Source organism: Stegostoma tigrinum, chromosome 25, assembly GCF_030684315.1.
Source record: "Stegostoma tigrinum isolate sSteTig4 chromosome 25, sSteTig4.hap1, whole genome shotgun sequence".
NCBI lineage: Eukaryota > Metazoa > Chordata > Chondrichthyes > Orectolobiformes > Stegostomatidae > Stegostoma > Stegostoma tigrinum.
The window spans coordinates 38,592,081-38,612,017 of NC_081378.1; the positions used below are offsets into that span (position 1 = coordinate 38,592,081).

At 40.0% G+C, this 19,937-nt stretch overlaps 1 protein-coding gene across 3 annotated transcripts in view; it reads right to left on the minus strand.

Annotated features, from left to right (window-relative positions):
- Positions 1–1,746, minus strand: part of lrrk2 (leucine-rich repeat kinase 2) — a 130,305-nt gene extending 128,559 nt beyond the window's left edge. For all 3 annotated transcript variants that reach the window (XM_048554222.2, XM_048554221.2, XM_048554223.2), the window contains exons 1-2: positions 1,231–1,746; positions 1,043–1,128 (exon numbers count right to left, since the gene is read on the minus strand). In XM_048554222.2, the coding sequence (XP_048410179.1) occupies positions 1,043–1,128; positions 1,231–1,366 (222 nt within the window). In that variant the 5' untranslated portion in view covers positions 1,367–1,746. The remainder of the gene's footprint in view (positions 1–1,042; positions 1,129–1,230) is intronic.
- Between the last annotated feature and the right edge of the window lie 18,191 nt (positions 1,747–19,937).

Below are 19,937 nucleotides of genomic sequence, written 5' to 3' on the forward strand. Positions count from 1 at the left end.
GGTGTAGAGCTGGATGTACACAGCAGGCCAAGCAGCATCTTAGGAGCAGGAAAGCTGACGTTTCGGGGGTCTAGGCCTGAAATGTCAGCTTTCCTGCTCCTAGGATGCTGCTTGGCCTGCTGTGTTCATCCAGCTCTACACCATGTTATCTTGGATTCTCCAGCATCTGCAGTTCCCATTATCTCTTATATAAAACCCAGCTGGGTCACAAAGTCCTTTTAGAAAAGGAAACAATATGCGGTTTGGACCATATGTGGTTCCAGTCCCACAATAAGTCCTTGACTAAATCTCCACCAGTGCTTTCACATGCAAGGGTAGAAGTCGAGGATAAAGTTAGAGATAGCCTCAAATTATTGAGTTCTCAACTAACCTTCTTTCTTAAAAATAATAAACAGTGATAGTTTTTTGAATTTTTATTGCGTTCCTGTCAACTGAACCGCATCAAGCAGCCAGCGGACCAACCCAACTGGGAAAAGTTTTATAGCGGCTAAACTAATTTAACATTGCTATCTGTGTTGTCACATATGCAGAGTTCTCACAAAGGCCTGCAAAAGGCCAATGTTGTGCTGTTCAAGTGTTGTTCGATATAGGGTATTTGCAATATAGCTGACAAGTCTATTTAAGTATTCTCAGATCCTGTCTCAGTAGAGGAGTAACAGTGACTTATGTACTTAAAATGTAGTTGAGTCCAGAATATTTTAGTAAGGGGAAAGTTCCAATGAGAGGCACATGATGTTCAGAGAAAGTATTTGGCAATTAACTTTTTAAACAAGTTGAGGAGTGAGGAAGGGGCGTGCGTCACTCTTGTCCCAGCGGCATGCACAAGTGACCAGCTGATTCAGGTCGCTTAAGTTCTGGAAATCAATACATGCCAACCGTTTTCATAAAACTTTTCCTTCAGTTGGACTGCAAAAACAAATAGTATGGATTCCTTTAACACTCCTATATTGAACTTGGCTGGTGACAAGTCAGGACGAAAATAAAACTATCAATCTGCACGACTCGTTGCAGTCATAGAACCAGACGTAAATAAACAGCCTACCTGTTGGATACTGGCAATTTCGGTGAACGATTCGAGAGCCACCAATAACGGCATGTGGACATTTTTATTTCCGAATAAAATCGAAGCTGTTTAAGATGTAAACAATCAGCACTTTATGTCAAAATGTGTCCATCCCGTCTTCCGATAACGGATTTTTGAAACATATAATTTCTTAGACGATTACTTACCATTTTGAACAGTAGTGAGGAGAATCAAGTCGTCTAAAATCTGAAGCAAAGTGCTGATTTCTTTTCCTTGCTCGACATTTTGGAGACGAACGATTAACTTTTTCAGGTTTCCCTCCAGTGGTTCCGAGTCCGCCATGGTTAATCGACTGTTCTAATTTTGACCGCTTTTCATGTTTGATCGTAGAAAAATAAATATCTGGTTGGCTTGTGAGAACGACCAGTCTTTAACCCGTCGGTTACTTCGTCAGCAGTGGTCACAGTATGACTGCAATACTGGCCGTTCAAAGTGAAAAATCAGAAATGAGTTACGGAAGTTTCAGTCCGCGGGGAGTTTCCAAAAGTAACTTTGCTTCATCACCCGGGTGCTGCTGTCAGTAACGTTGAGTGTGCCCTTCTATGACTTCTTTTTCAGCGAAAGTTCAGCCTCACTTGTTTCTAAAGATTAAGTCGGTATTAGTGTTTTTGAGAAGTCCAAAGCCGACCTCTAGGCCAGACCGACAAAAACTGCAGGGAAGACACTCCCTTGGCCGCAGCCCCAAAGCACATTTGGCAATTTGCCATCCAGCCCGCTATCATGAGTCGACCCTCAACTAGTTATACAAAGTTATTTTTGTTAATGCCTGACAAAGGAAGGAACCGTCATGCTGAAAACTCAGTGGTCATTCTGTCAGGCTCCCGCTGCCACTACACTTATTCAAACAAAACATTTTTGATAAAGCTTCTGAAATGTACAAATCTTGGTTTGAGCATATAATCCAGATTGAGGCTAAAATTCCAGACGTGTAATCTTGCCATAATGAAACGTTGATATATGGAACCTCTCAGTTACATCCAAAAGATCCCCGGGAATTATTTCAAAATAAGGGGGCGTTCTGCCCTATTGCATGGTCAGCGTTCATTCTTCTATTAACATTGCTCCTGATAGATTACCAATACATGTCATATATCCTCATGACTACTTTTGTAAAAAGTGTTTTATTGACCAGAAAGCACATTATGAAAACCTAAGGTCATGAAAGGCATTATACAAATATGATTTCCTACTTTCTTTAATAATTCATTTATTCTCCAAGAAGAGAAAAAAAGTTATAAATTCGTTGATAAAATAACTATATTGAGAAAGGAATATAAAACTCAACCAATCAGAGCTAGGTGTCAGATACACATGCTAAAATCGTATAGGAATTCTACAAGCCTCCTACAGAAATATCAAAATCCTCAAATATGAAAAAAATGCAAAACAGTCGTCCCAATCTATTCAATCCCTCCATCAGGTCCACCAGCCCAGCCTGAATTAGCACATAATGTATACATGAATCTTTGCTAAAACTTCAAATACAATGCATAGTAACCCACCATCTGATTGTAAGCAATGTGAAGAAGTGAAAATAGAATCTTGAAAGCTGGTGGAAGTTTCAACATGGAAGAGCATGTGTATTTGGGAGTGGATGGATTGCTAGAAACACTGAAAGTGACAACGCAATAAGAAGCCATCACCAACCTCTGGCTTTCATATTTAACCATGCTTGATTCTGTCTAAGCAATTATTATAGTAGTTCATTTCCTTTTGCCAGATTTGGTAAAAGAAAAGTCCCTTCCTGGTTAACCATTCCTATGATTTGCTGCAATTCCACAGTATTTCAAAGTGGTGGGACAGCATTGATGGCTGTAACCTTCTGTGGGTCAGACTTAATGCCTGTTGCATGAAGAATATGAATCAAAATGTATTTAAATATCACTGTCACTCTTCCATCATGTTCCGATGAAGTGGATCGGTGAATTAGAATGTCATCCCTATGACAGTTAACCCTTTTTAATACTTCTATGGTGTCAATAATTTTCTGGATCAATCTCTGGAATTGATATAGTGCTAAGGGTAGATGATTAAAACAGTGTCTCACAAACTGCGTGATAAACTTATGCATAGGAGCAGGCTGCATGCCCTTTTGAGCCTGTTCTATAATTTATTAATGATGTCATAACTGATCTGTTTATAACCTCACATTCATATTACTGCCAAAGCCTGATAAACTTTCACCTCATTTCCTACAAGAATTAAGCCACCTCTGTCTTAAAAATTCATTGCCTTTTGGGGTAAAATGTCCAAATACTCACAACCCTGTTGAGAAATTTTTTTTACCTCATCTCTATTTTAAAGGGGCAAGCCTTTATTTTTAAATAGTGACTCCCTTGGCCTAGATTCTCCTGTTTAAGGCAGCATCTTCTCCACATCTACTCTATCAAGACCCCCCAGAATCTTACATGTTTCAATTAAGTTGCTTCTTACTGGTCTAAGCTCCAGTTGATGCAAGCTTAACTTGTCCAACCTTTACTCATAAGACAACCTGTCTGCCTGTTCCAAGTATTAGGTAAACCTTTTTTGATCTGCTTCCAACGCATTCTACCGCGTTCCATAAATAAAGTAACCAATTCTATATACAGGACTCCAGATATGGTTCCACCAATGTCATGTGTAAGTGAATGGAATAAATTATAACATTCCATTAAATTTCTTAATTACTTGCTGTACCTGCATACTAACCTTCTGTAGGTCATGCAGTAGGACACACAGATCCCTCTGCATATCAGAGCTCTGCAATCTCTCACTATTTGAATAACATGGGCTGATTTTGTTTTTGGCTGTGTCAGGGCTGTGCAAGATTTTGGAAGGTTATTCGCTGCAAAATGTAAGAAGTACCCTCATTGTGTCTGAACAAACTCACCTTTTTAATTACCTATTGTGTTCTATGGCATCCCTTAGGTCCAATTTCAACCCCATCCTACCACACACTTCTCTTGGACCAACTCATCATGAATGAAAATGTATTTAAATATTGCTTTCACTCTTCCATCACATTCAGTTGCAGTGAATCAGTGAATTAGAATGTCATCCATATGGCGGAAGAACCAGCATTCCTTGTGAGCATGCTATTTTTGAAAGGCTGCAATGCAGCTAGTCAAGATTTGGCAAGTACTCCTCACTGGCACGTATATAATGGCATAGCAGGCACAAAGTCATGCTGGCCAAGGCACATAGCCAGCATGTCTGATACACCCTCACACATACAACCCCATTCTCTCAACCTAGGTGCTGTTTAACCATCATGCCATATAATTCATCTGTCCCAAGATACATCTTGTCTGAACAACCTCTCTAAATCAGTGCTATCCTGTCTCTAATGCCCATTGTAGGCCTGCAACTCATCATTGTCCAGTAGGGGAATATCACATTGGGGCAAGGAATCACGTGATAATGAGGCATCTTGTCTGTAATTTCCTGCTTTCTGACTCCCTCCCGTTATGAAATAAACAATTACATGAGTTATCTTCTAATCTAATAGGACCTTCCCTAAATCTAGAGAGTTTTAGAGAATTGAAACCAATGCATCAATTATCTCACCAACCACTTTTTTAGAACCATACGATGAAATCTATTAGGATCCAGGAACTTGTCAGCTTGCAGCTCCAAAACTTAATTGTAATCATAATTTTACTGAATTCCTCCCTCTCTTGCATTTCTTGACTTATAAATCTTCCAGAATATTACTTGCATCCTCTACAGTGAACATTCATTATAAAATACCTGTTCAATTCATCTACCATCTCTTTATTTTTCATTATCAATTCCCCAAACTCACTTTCTATAGAAAAAAATTGTTATTTTTTTAAAGCAAGACATAATACTTAACAAGTTTATTCACAAATGAATAATAAACAAAGGAGAGCTGTAAATCATGTCCATGATTTCTGGGTAACATGGTGTGTAATAGTTTTCTGTAAATTGTAGATAGTTTCTAACCAACATGTTAGAGGTATTATTGTTCACCTCTGGAACAAGTGTTATTGCTTCCTTTACTTGTATAATGTTGTGTAATAGTAACCAAATAAATCAATACTAAAGTGGAAATGCTTGTGATCAATCTGAAGTGCCAATCATGTATAAACAAAAACCTTCAATAAGAGCATGAAACGTCACTAGGGGGCGTTATTAAAATTGAGAACCAGGAAAGGAAGCAATGACTGTACTATTTCTGTGGCTTAAATATCTTAACATTAAGTAACTCCAAATTTTGTCCAGTCCTTTAATGTTTCGTGTGAGTTCATGTATACCACGAATTAAACATTGTTAGGAGTGCAGACTAAGTTATGGTAGAGCAACTTATGTGTCTGCACTGCAGTATTTGGGACTTCATGGAAAGAAGGACTGCCCCGCGTGAATATATCTGCGGGAGATATTTCTGAATTGGAGAAAGATAATAGGATTTGCCCAGAGTCAAAGTCATTGAGTGCATTTGAAACAATGCTGATGTTGAAAATAGGAAACCTGTGCTTAGGGATCAACCGGTGAGAGATAATTTGAAATGTAGGTCAGCACCAATGGATTAGAACTAACAGTGCATACAAACATGTGGAAGAAAAAATGCTTTTAGATTGGTCAGAGTTAAGATTTACGGCATTAATAAAGTGGTCATGTAGAGTATTTGTGAACAAGAGTTTAAAAACTAAAACTAGGTGTTCAGTGAGAGTGGAATTTCATGATGAGTGAATCTTTCTCAAGCTGAAGTTCCAGGCCAAGAGGTGGCAGGCCCCAAAGCCACACGTGAAATTAATTATGGAAGTTGGTGGAACCCTTTTCGAATTTGCACAAATTAAGTTCTGGGTGGGAAAACCCAAATTTGACCTTCCCATCCCAGCACTATTATAACCAAGGCTGAAGGAGGACACTGTCATTCTGGTCCCACTACACAGTCTCAACATAAAAGAAATTCTCAGTTACTGAGATGGCCAATTAAACATATCTATTTTAGGTTTTAAATGAAAAGATCCATTAGGTTTCTTGAGTAAGTGAAAAATTATTGGTTTATCAGAAAAACAAACTTATTCAATAATGATGCCATTACTGATTAACATACGCGTTCAATAACTTGGCATTAAATATGTCCATCCATTCAAATAAATAGAAAACATACATACAGATAGCTTCTCTCTTCGGACGTGGGAAAAAAATGAATCTGTATCTGCAGAGATTCACTTTAAATAAAAATCCATTAGGGTGATTATTGAATGCGTAAAAGGATAAATTACAGGGAGTTCCAAAGTCTGATGATCTGATGTTCGACCAAATGTGGTCAAGTCAATAATCAGGCATGTTTGTCTCTGAAGTCTTAACAGACACAGCTTGCTCAAGAGGTACATTATCAAAGTTCCTTGAATTACTCTTTCAGAAGATCTAATAGGTTTAAGTATGAATGCAACAAGAAGGTCCTTGCAGAAATAGGAGAGATTAGCTGGGCAGCACTTCCTCACAGACATTTTTTTTTGGTAAACTAAGTCCAGCTATCGAAGTACTCCACAACCAGGCCCAGCAGGTGTCTGCAACAACACAAGCAGTTACTGGTCATGCGATTTCTCACAGATTTATTTTAAAAGTATCCAATAAAGACTTAGTAGCAGAAGGAGGCCATGCAACCCATCAATGAAATTATGGCTGACCCGCTAATTCTCCATTCCACTTTTCTGCTTTTCCATATAACCCTTGATTCCATTGGTAGTTAAAAATCTGACCATTAAGGCTTTGAATACACTTAATGACCTAGATCAACAGCCCTCTGTGGTAAAGAATTCAACAGATTCATTAGCTTTTGAGAGAAGAAATTCCTTACCATGTCAGTCTTAAATAAGCAACCCCTTATTCTGGGGTTATCCCTTCTGGTCCTAGACTTTCTTACAAGTACTAATCTCTCCATGTATGCCATATCAAGTCCTTTAAGAATCTTGTGTGTATCAATAGAATCACCTCACATTCTTCTAATTTCTTACAAGGCCCAACCTACTAAACATCTCATCATAAGACATTCTGACAGACCCAGTGTCTGCACTGCCTCCAATGACAATATATCTTTCCTCAGAAAAGGGGCACAAAACTGTTCAAAGCATTCCAGCTATCAGCTGACCAGTACCATCACAGTTTTAGCAAAATCTCCCTATTTTTATACACAATTCCCTTGGAAATAAAGGCCAACATTCCATTTACCTTCCCTATTACTTGCTAAATGTGGATGCTAGCTTTTTATTATTCATGCATGAGGACTCCTAAATCCCTCTGTCGCTTTCTGCAGTCTTTCTCCATTGAAGTAATATTCATCTCCTCTTGTTCCTGCCCTCACACTTTCCCACATTATATTCCATCTGTCAACTTTTTGGCCACTCAATTAACATGTCTATATCATTTTGCAGAGTCTTTGTGTTGTCTTCACCATTTGCTTTCCCACCTATGTTTGTGTCATCTGTAAACTTGCTACAGCACATTTACTTTCCTCTTCCATTTCCACAGCCTTTTTTCAAATAATCTTCTAAAGAAGCCACTCTACGTGTTACCAGAAACTTGAAATAAATCAATTTTGTCACAGTCCTTAAAATATTAAGTTTCCAAGAAAAATTAAGTATGAAGAGTCTTCAGAACACTGCCATCTGCAAATTAAGAAGTTAATCTGCAATTATTTCAGTGAAGAGTTGCTAACTTGACTTTAACCAACAAGGCAAGCTATCAGTGCATAGTCTCTCAATCTGCACTAATTTTTGCATGATTGTGACAAAGGACCAAGGGCAGGAAGGTGGCCATTGAGTGTCACTCTCCATGCACGAGCTTCTGACCACAATTCTCTTCTCAGCCTGTGACCTCCAACTTCAAAAAGCCCCCCAAACTGCATTTGCCTTTCTGTCAGTGATCCTCCCTTCTTGGGACTCCTTGGTTGGGGGAGCGGGGGGGTGTGGGGGTGTTGGTGGTGGTGGTGGGCGGGGGGGGGAGCGGGTGGGCGCGGTTGGAGTGGAGTTGGAAAGTTGTGTATTGTCCCAACAGCCACAGCTTCCGCGGTGGCATGATGAGTTTTGCAGCTGATGGCTTCTGATTAGTCCAACAACTTCATATGAGTAGGACTTCCTCATTTGACGTCTTAATTCAGTTTGAGTTATATGGTCCGATTGCCAACAGATCCAACAAGCTTTCTCACTTTAATGACCCACAATCTCCTCTCTCACTTTAAAGTGAAGATCCCTGCCTCGGTCTTCATTTTCTTAAGCTCTCTATTCAAAGGCAGGTCTAACTCAGAGGGCTGCAATCTCAAAAAAATGTTAAGACAAGGAGGCAGGTTTTTAATCCACCCCTGTCAGATGAGGGACTGAACCCCAAACTGTTGTCACCAATCTGATTAACACTGGCCATCCAGTTAACGGAGCCTAGCCCAATGCTGAGACCACTGTCCACCTCAGTTTCTCATTTTGAATTTGACTTCAAATTTTTAACAGCAGCACCAAAAAGAAATTATAAGATCATCAACAGTGGCAAATACCTTCTAATCTTGTGCAATTGCCTGTAAATCACTGTGAACAGGAATCTGAGTGAGCACTTGTATGCCACTCAAAATGATGGACAAAAGTAAATAGTATCTGCTGTTGAATACATTGAATGCTTTAACAAGACAGTAAAGATATTAGAGAGCCACTGAAGAAAGGTCACTGGACCCGAAATATTACCTCTGTTTTTCCTCCACAGATGCTGCCTGACCTGCTGGGTTTTCCCAGCAATTTCTGGTTTTGCTTCTGATTTCCGGCATCTAAAGTTGATTTTTTTAAATAAAAATTTACAATGATGCCTTTCATGGTGCCATCTTAGGTACAAAATACCTAGGTACTAATCTTAGGTACAAAAAGAGAAATAAAAAAAAAATTTGCATTGGATAAGTTAGAAATAAGACATAGTTAAAAGGATAAACATTAAAAACCTCTCCTTGTGTATTCTTCAAAGAGAAAAACAAAAAACGCAACTTGGAACATAATCTGTTGGGGTAACATGCTATTGAGCAGGGGTTCATTAGCCCCTCACTATCTTTGTCATCACAAGAGATTACAGTCCAGTCTACTTTGATTTAGTTCTTCTGCCCTTTGAAAGGTTGTTTAGTGTTTCCTTCACAACTCCAGGTGGGCATTCAGTGGGTCTCTCTCTCCAGACAGCCACTTAACTTACACTAAGAACCATTTGTAGTTGTATTAACACTCTTTAGAAAAAAAACCTTTTGGAATTACAAATGAAAATGTCCATTATAACATGGAGTTCCAACCCATGGTTATGACAAAAGTGAGGAGGAACTTTTTCCATACAGCAAATGGTTATAAGCTGAAACTTTACGCCCAAGACAAAAATAACCCAAAAGGCTTTGTACTGATGACTAAAATGTTAATTCACTGACCAGACTTAAATCCTACCTGACACTCTGGATGGAAGATTGCATTGATATGGTGGGCAAAGCCACTGAGATTACCAAAATAGATTTAATCAGAAGATACTGGCAGATTTCCTTATCTATCTGTGCAAAGGGGATCTCTGCTTTTGCAACACTAGATCGATTATACCAGTTTTGAGTCACAGCATTTGAATGCCAGTACTCCCCAGTTACCTTTCAAATGCTGATAAATTTCTAATTGTGCAGGATACCTAAAAGACTGCCAGTGACAATACAGCGGAATCTTGATCATATGGGGAAGTGGGCTGAGGATTGGCAAATGCAATTCGTTACAGATAAGTGTGAGGTGTTGCATTTTGGAAAGTCAAACCTCAAAATTTATACAGTAAAAGTAAGATCCTGAGGAGTGTCCTGAAACAGAAGGGCCGAGGAGTACTAGTACATAATTCGTTAAAAGTGGTGTTAGGGAGACAGGGTGGTGAAGAATGCATTTAGCATGCTGGACTTCATTGGTTGAGGCTTTGGGTACAGGAGTTGGGATGTCATGTTACAATTGTACAAATCATTGGTCAGGCCACACTTGGAGTATTGTGTACAGTTTTGGTCACCCTGTTACAGGAAAGACATAGTTAAACTGAAAAGTGTGCAAAGAAGATTTATGAGGATGTTGTCAGGACTACTAGGCCTGAGTTATAGGGAGAGGTTGGCCAGGATAGGGCTTTATTCCTTGGAATGTAGGAAAATGAAGAGTGACCTTATTGAGGTATATAAAATTGTGAGAGTTAAAGATAGGATGAATGTATATAGTTGTTTTCCCACAGCTGGGCAATTGAAAACTTTAAACGTAGGTTTAAGGTAAGGAGGAGAGTTTTAAGAAGGACATGAGGGGCAACTTCTTGCAGAGAGTGGTGCATTTTTGAAATGGGCTTGCAGAGAATGTGATTGAGGCAGGTACAAATAGCAACATTTAAAAAGAACATTTGGAATGGTACATGGATGGAAAGAGTTTAGAGGGATATGGACCAAATGTGGGCAATTGGAACTAGCTAAGTGGGCACCATGGTCAGCATGGACCAGTTTGGGCTGAAAGGCCTGTTTCTGTGCTGTATTACTCTATTGCTCTATGACTCTATGACATATAGGAAATGCACTTAAAGGAACTAGAGACCATTTTCTGAAAAATACAGTCAGCTGACCTAGCAGTCACTGTTACAAAGAGTGAGTTTACTAAGGCCTAAATGATCTATTGAGAGTTCGTAGTGAGCTAAGGATAAATATTGCCCAGTGCCGCAAAGGTAGAAGCAGTAGCACAGCTCCATGTTCCCTCAATAACATGGGAGATCATGAGTCGTTTGGAAATGTGTGGGTTCTACTAAAAGTTCATCCAAACTTCAGTGAGTTATCTGTCCCACACAAACCTACTAGAGCTAAAGGCAAATATAGTGTGGACTGGAAAAAAGCAAACATATTAACAGGTGAACCTCGATTTGCAGCTCCAAATGTTAAACATATAAAAAAAATCAACGTGAATGACATCAGGGTAAGGACAGTTCTTGTTTTGGGACCATGGATCTGGAATATGGAGACTAATAACTCAGGAAACCCAACTGGAAAGAAACATCACTTATTTTTGAAAGAGAGCCATTTCTCATGGTGTACAAAGACTAGTCACAGCTTGGGACAGACAGTTTTAATGTAACAAGGTGTAGAGCTGGATGAACATAGCAGGCCAAGCAGCATCAGAGGAGCTGGAAAGCTGATGTTTTGGGTCTAGTGCTTAGTGGCATGGTATAAAGACAACAATCTTTTCATCAATGTCAACAAAACAAGGGAGCTGGTCATTAACTTCAGGAAGCAGAGTGGAGGGCATGTCTGCATTAATGTTGCTGAAGTGGAGATGGTGAAGAGTGTCAAGTTCTTGGGGATGATTATCACCAACTGTCTATCCTGGTCAACTCACGTTGATACTGTAGTCAAGAAAGCACTGCAACGCCTCTACTTCTTCAGGATGAGAACCTCTTCTTTTGGGTTGTAAATGTAAAAATGCTGAATATATATGAATAGATTCAAGGACAGCTTCTTCCCCCTTGTTATCAAACATTTGAATGGACCTTAATAAAAACTGAAAGGACTGCATGTGCTGGAAATCAGAAACTAAAACAGAAATTTTGGAAAAACTCAGCAGGTCTGGCAGCAACTTGTGGAGAGAAATTAGAGTTAACATTTCAGGTTCAGTGACCTGTCCTCAGAACCAGTGACAGCTAGGAAAATATTGGTTTTCATGCAGAAGATTGGTAGGCGGAGGTGTAAGAATTAAGCAATAGATGGAGATAGAACCCAAAGAGAGAGAAGAATAGTTGAATAGACAAAGGAGTGGTGGTAATAGTCAGGCTACGAGGGTTAATAGCTCTTTAATGGGGACTGTTAGTGGCTAACAACCGTTATATGAAATAGCTCAAGCTCAAAAATTATTGAACTCAATTTTGACTGTAGAAGGCTTGTAGGGTTCCCAATTGGAAAATGAGCTGCTGTTCTTTCAGAGATAATGGGAACTGCAGATGCTGGAGAATTCAAGATAATAAAGTATGAATCTGGATGAACACAGCAGGCCAAGCAGCATCTCAGGAGTACAAAAGCTGACGTTTCAGGCCTAGACCCTTCATCAGCCGTTCTTTCAGCTTGTGCTGAGCTTTGCTGATGCACTGCAGCAAACCTCAGACAGAGATGTTGGCCAGGAAACAAGGTAGTGTGTTGATGTGGCAGGCAGCTGGAAGCTCAGGGTCTTTTTTGTGGATAGAACATATGTGTTCTGTGAAGCAGTCACCCAGTCTAGACTTTGTTTCCACAATGTAGAGGAGATCATGTTATGAGCAGCGAATACAGTAAACTAGATTGACTGAAGTGCAGGAAAAGCACTACTAAGCATGAAAAGTTTGTTTGAACTCTTGGATACTGTGGAGGGAGAAAGTAAATGGTTAAGTGTTACACATTCTGCAGTTGTAGGGAAAAGTGCGATGGGGCTGTGGGGGGATGTTGGGAATGAAGGAAGAGTGGACCAGTATGTCCCAGAGGGAATAGTCCCTGAAGAAGGCTGAAAAAAAGTGGGAAGGGGAGCATGTGTCTGATGGTGGCATCTCGCTGGAGATAGTGGAAATGGTGGCTAATAACCCTCTAGATGCGAATGCTGCTGGGATACTGGATAAGGACGAGGGGGACTGTCTTGGATCACACAGCATACCCAAGTAGTTCTTTTTCAGATTTGGTTAAATTTTGTTAAGAGAAGGCTTGACAATAGCAATTTAGCTTAAATATGAACATTTATTGCATAATAATAAAACACGAATAAAGAAAGGAACATTTATCAAGTAACTAAAGGGAATGAAAATGAGAGGGAAAAACAATAGCCTCCTGCCCTTCTGCCTATTGGGGTCCCCTCGATCAACAGCTGATATGGAGACTGAGATTGATTCTGGCACCATTCATGATACTGATCGACGTGAAATCCAGCAACTTGGAACAAAACTCTCTCTCTCTCTTATACAGTATAACAAACAGCCAGGCAGAGAAAAATAATTACAAAATATAACATTGATTGTGGTGTCTTTGGCATGTACAGAAATGTTCACAGGGCTCATTCAAGGTCATGCAGCTGTCGAATATCATCAACAATTTTAGCCTTTCAGTCCATCCTATATAATCCACCCCGATGATATTTGGCAGTATGTTACGATTGCAGATACAGATGCTAATCAGTGATAGCTGCGCAAGAACATTTACGTAGAGGATGTATCCTTCACGAGAATATAAAACTGCAATGAAAATAACTATCGTCAAAAGAAATAATATAACAATGGGGTGTATCATCAAATTAAAGATCACACTGGCCATTAGGGACCAACCCTTAAATATATATCCCAACCCGAATGTAAGGTCACGGCTGTAATGGAACCAGTGAGTTGTGCCACCAGACTGAAGCAACCAGAATATCATAACTCTTTTTTCAGTTAATCTATTCACATAACTTGCTCTAAAATTCCGTATATTCCAGATTCAGGTTCTTAATTTGTATCTGTTCTTTTTATCTTCCAATTCCCTATCCACAGATCGCCTCATCCAGTAGCAGTAAAATGACATCATACATGGGCTGAAAATTTCTCCAGCTTTCTTCATCTGTATCTGCCTTGAAGAGAATTCTTCAATATGTTTCCCTCCTTTGCCAATTTTATGAATGATTGTATCTTTGAGTGGTAACTACCTCCAAATGCAGGTACGCCTTTTTGAGCTACATTATACATCGTGTCAAACAATACAGCTGTACATCCGTTTGGCTTTACCTTCAACTTACGCTTCCCGCCGTTTATTTTTCCCGGGTTTCCCTTTCCACAGACTCCCACACCAACGGAGTCTTAGCTCAGCTTTCTGTCACCTACACAAACTATACTCAAAATTGCAATTTCACCTACTAGTTCAAACACTTAAGTACATGCATCATACAAACACTCAAGATGGGGTATCTATCTGTCATCCAATAGGCCTTTCACTTAGTCCCCCATTACGCCTCCTAGAGTCCATATTCTTTCATTTCTGTAACATTTTGACATAATAACCAATCACACTTATTTTCATTCTTTTATATCCCTTTCATTAATACTACTTTCATTGTTTTAAAATCAGTTTCTCTCTGGATTTTGTTCAGTGTCTTATCGTTTAAACTATGTTTTTGTGCTCTTCCAAGCCACATTAATCCTTTGGTCAAGTAGGTGTACATGTCTGAGACCTGTTCTCCAGTGCATGTTTTTATTGTCTCACGATTGTTACCTCTGAGGTTACTTTCACTTTTGCACACTTACATTGGTAACCCAAGAACATGTCACACATTCCTAAATTCCCATCTGGCCTTATCAAAAGATCCATGAGTTTTTATTTATCTCTCCACGAATAGTCTCAATGCTTTAGATAGTGGCTAGATCACCATTCAATCTTTCTTAAAAGGAAAGACAAGGACACAAATATCACCAAGAGAAAGCTATCAGTTTGGTACTCTCATCGAAACTCCCTTTTCACTAAAATGCATTTTAACCTCCATTGCTGCTTCAACCCATTATTCTACCCATTTTTGTCTTGTGCCACCAGTCTCCACCCTTAATTACTTAATCTTACCAAATTTTGCAACTTAGGTATTACCATGATACCTAATTCCAGAGATCTTGTATAGAGTTGTAGTCCATGGACCATAATCTTATAATACTTTAAAACAGAAGTCAAACATCTCTGTTTGATTCAGGCACAACACACATTGTTTTTTGAAGTTACTTGATCACTCATTCTAGATATTTGATAGATAACTTCAATATTCTGTTTACTCCCTTAGCGTTACTAACCATTTTTGCACGCATTGAAACCACTGAGACTGTGTACATGCACGTTATCATTTCCCAGAATCTCTTTAAATTTTCAGGTAACTATTCCATTTAAATGTTTTAGAATATCAGGTTATGTGAGTCTTAATATAGTTTTTGTCATGATGTGTTTAAATGTGCAAAGATTCAGTGGTTTTGTGATTCCTGACACTCACTACAATTAATACTTCCACAGTACATCCCCAACGTTAAAATGTGTTATTGATGAATGGTTTGCTGGGTTGAGGATGCCTCATCCATCACTGTATTGCGATGTTGAAATTATACAAATGGTTTCAGCCTTCAGTGTCTCCAATGTCTAAAAAAAACAAACAAGCTCCATCCATTCTACGTTAAGCAGAATGGATTGCTTAGTATTAAACTACTACGGATTCAAAAAGGGGATGGGGTGTAAACTCCTGAATGTAATTACATCATCCGCCTTTCCTCCTCTTTGAATGAAAGAAAAGTACACTCCTTTGTTGAATTTGCCTTTTCGAAACTCCATGCGTACAGGGAGTTGCACTTTCATCATTTCAATGTCCCTATCACTCGGACATTAACAATGAGTCAATCTTATCATCAAGAATTAAAGATTCACTCATGTGTTGAAACAGTGTTTGGAAGTTCACTTTGGCTGGAAAACAAAATTCCAAACATGGTAATTTCTGGAATTAAAATTTACCCAAGTCCATACACAACACGGAGCCAATTCCAAAAGGTAATTTTTTACCAAGCTTTACAAAACAAATTTTTCAATCAACAATTTGCATATTTTTTGTTTTACTCAACAATTGATGATTTATTAAAAGAACATCACGTTAACCATACATGTCCCCCACTGATACAAGCACACAACACAGTATCAAAACACCACACATTCACAAAATGCAAACTAAAACTTCAAAGCATCCCTAGGTCTCAAGTTCCAGGGAACATAAAGACATAAATTGTATAGGACGACATTTAAGAACCAACAAAGGTGCATTCAAACCAGAACACAAAGAAGTGAACACTTCTACAAGGTTCAATGCACTTGCACCAGTTCTCTTGCAACTGCCCCCAATCCTTTCGGGGGTCCGAATTGTGCTAACTTGTCACTAGAGACCTGAATCCAGAATCTGCTGCATTCCACCTTGGAATACAGAAGATCTCCAGGGCATCAGATTGCTTTCCCGTTCTCTTACACATTTTCCCAAATCCCATCCCTCATCACCAACAATGTCTTGGATCACAGGGTATATCCAAGCGGTTCTTTTTGGATCCGATTAAATATAATTAAGAGAAGGCTTGAAAACAGCAATTTGTTTAAATATGAACATTCATTGTTTAATAATAAGACTTAAAAAGCTGAATATTTATTAAATAAATAAAAAGAATGAAAAATAGAGGGAAACAAAAATAAGCCTCATGCTCTTCTGCCCATTAGGGACCCCTGGACTGATGGCTGGTCTGGAGGCTGAGATTGATCCTGGCACTGTTCGCAATCCTGGTTCAAGGGGAAGTTCAGCGAATTGGAATGAAACTCTCTCCCTCTTATACAGTGTAAAAAACAGCTAGGCACAGAAAAACAATTACAGTAAATCATGTTGATTGTGCTGCTTTCGGCATGTACAGGCATGTCCACAAGACTCATTCAAAGTCATGCAGCTGTCAAATATCATTAACAATTTTAGCCTTTGAGCCCATCCTATACAGGAATCCGAATATTGTTGTGGGGGGGAAGAGAGGGGATGAGGCTCCCTGGGAGATGGGTCAGACCTGGCCAAGAGCACTGTAATTGACAAGGAATCAGAAAGTGAGTCTTTTTTTTCAAAAAAATGAGTTTTTTTCCAGGTGGCCGATGGCAACAAGTGGTGAACCACAGAAGTCAAAACTTGGGACCTAGTTATTTAAAATATACATACATATAAATGTCTTGGATGAAGGAATCAAACACAATATTCCCAAATTTGCTAAAGACACAAAACTAGGAACTGACAGTAGTCACTTTAGGGCAACCCACAAATTGAATGAGTGGGCAAGCACGCAGCAGATGCAGTGTAACACAGATAAATGTGAAGTTATACACTGGTATGCAAATTGGAAAAGCAGAACATATTCCTCTGTAGACCCTGTCATCTTCACTACTTGCTTTTGCACATTGACAACCCTGCATTTTTTAGGTTCATTTTCGCAGACCCTCACGGACTTGATGCAATAAGAAGACACTGACCTGTTTATAAAAACACAAATCTTTTATTATAAAGCAAGTACAAGCCGTGGAGGATCGCTGTATTAAACCCGGCACAGAATGCAGAGTCTCGTAAGCGATTCTCCATGAGCAGCAGACAGTCCCCGCTTTTTATACCTTATCAAGTGCATAATACATAAAGCAATTTTACATCTCACAATGGCATGATACGTGAAACAATCACTACATGCTACAAAAACACTTACTACATCAAAAACATAAAGAGAGCAGGATACAGTATTGATCGTTCGCGAAGTGACTGCTAACGACAGGAGGCGATTTCATGTGGCCGAAGTGACAGAATGTAACTTCAAGCACCCAAGTGCCTGGCTTGAACAAAAGTCAGTGCCCTGGCCCCTTTAGCAGAAACAGAAGTTACATACTTTACAGGATTTCAGAAGTCTCACACCTTTACAAACACTTCCCACCTAATCTTATTTGAGACAGTTTCCACATACCCCTGCGCAGGAAGAAAAAGATTTACAAAGTTTATACCTAATTCTAGTCGGGCAGAAAGTTTTAAGGGAGTATCTGGAAACCTCTGTGTAAGCAGATAAAGAGTTTTAAATTATAGAGAATATAGAAATCAGTAACCTCTGTGTAAGCAGATAAAGAGTTTTAAATTATAGAGAATATAGAAATCAGTGGGATGTTATCCCAATAACATCTCATTCCTTCCTTTTATCATTTCGTGATAACCTATATCGGGCCGAGAAGGGAGCTGCTACTCTGTCAAACACAAGTCTGAAGCGAGAGTTCAGGCATACCATAAATATACAGTAGACAGCTATGATAACTATGAGAATAACTAACCCATGTAGCAGGCATCAATCCCAAGAACCACCCATAAGCCATCCCAACAAGCTCCCCCCGCCCCCCACCTCCTGGTTGGGGTCCCTCTCTGTACTGTTCCAACTGCCCCTGTATGGCTTGCATAGCCTGGGTAATGTTATAGGTCTTGACGGTAACATGGGTAATGCATTTGTCCTCTATAATAGTACATAATCCTCCTTGCTGAGCCAGTTGATAGTCCACTGCATACCAGGTTTGCTGAGCATAGAGCTGAAGTGTGGCTAATTCTTGGTTGACTGCTTCCAATGCCTTCGTTGTGCTGTTTCCTAGGGCAGTGAGTCCACATATAAGGCTATTTCAGTTTTTGCGGCCACCACCCTTAGGGAGCCTCCCAAGCTAACAGTTCCCTGGAAGCCGTATCTCAAGGAAGAGCCCAAGGCAATTGGGTCCTGCCATAGAGCGCAAAACTCCTGGCTCAGGAAGCGTGTGGCAATTCGCCGTTGAGCCCGTGCTCGTTGGGGACAAGGGACTGTGAGAGGACCAACAGCAAACAGCACCGGCAAAATTGGAGTGGCAGTTGTGAAGGTCCCGTTAAGGAGGAACACAAATCCCTTCTTAGCCCGGTAACAGGTGACAGACTCACGTATTCCATGGTAGCTATTCCAGGAGGACTGACCCTTATATGGATGGAAATCTGCTCAGTTAAACGGAAACGTAGTCCGTTTCTACATGGGTGCTATTACAATACCCACAAGTCCACTGTATGCTCGGGGTCACAGTTATTGGCATGGATTCTAAGCAGGGGCAGTTCAGCAGTCCTCCTTTAGTTGTGCAAGTTCTTTTTACGCACCGATGGTGCCAGGAAACATTATGGGGGTGATTAGTGACTAGAGCATGCACACAACAAGTCCCAGTTCCATCAAAGCAAAATGAATAGCCATTGGGATTTGTACAGTTAGCCTCTTCCTTCCCATGCCTACGTTTAGTGCCTATACAATCCAAGGAGGCATTAACTACCAATTCCACACACCTACCCTGCACACCTCTCGTCCAAGTTCCCCTCTCCCCTCAGCAGGGTTTACTGGAATACTGTATTTCATAGAGCTGGCTAGGCTTCCAGCCTGGTGTTGACGGAAATAACGCTGCTACAGACCGTGCTAGCAGGTAACATGCTGTCCAATTCCCATGCAGCTGGATGTGCGTTCTATAAAACAAACTGTCCTGTTGACCATGCACGGTCAGAATAACACTCAGTCCAATGGTAAATTGCAAGCTAAAGAGGGAATCCATCATTTGCAGTCACTTAGGTGGATCCAGCAATTCTGTCCTTTAACTTTAAGAGTTTTCGGAGTTTGAAGAAGCACTTGAAATGGTCCTTTCCACCTTGGTCCAAGCTTGGGATGATCCCAGTCCCGGACAAGTACAAAATCTCCGATCTGTGGCCACGAAGAGTTATTCTGGTCCTCAAGGTTTTGGTCTGGTGTCTGCGGAGGTGGTCTGAAGGCACACCACCTGTGAATGGAGAAACTTTAGCGATGATGTTAGTTGCCAGAAGTACCTTTGCATTTGTTCTCTTATCACATTCAGGTCAATTTGGTTGAGTGGGCTGGTATTGGCATCCCAGTGTTTTCTGCTGGGTTGGCCATAGACTATTTCGGCTGCCAAGAGTTTGGTACAAAGCAAGGGGCAAAGCCTTTAACCAGGTAAAGCGGGTCTCTGTGTCAACTTGGTCAATTTCGCTTTGAGTGTTCCATTAGCCCTTTCCACTATCCCTGCCACCCGGGGGTGATAGGCACAGTGGAACTGCTGTTGGATGCGTAACGCATCACACAGTTCCTTATCAATCTTTCCAACAAAGTGAGAACCGTTGTCAAAACTAGTTTGTTGAGGCATTCCAAACCTTGCTATTATTTCAGTTAATAATAATTTTACTATGTTGAGGTTTTGTTCTTTGTCGTTGGAAAAACCTCTGTCCACCTCCTGAATATATCCACAATGATAAGACAAAATTTATAACAGTTTACGCGCAGTATTCAAAAAAAT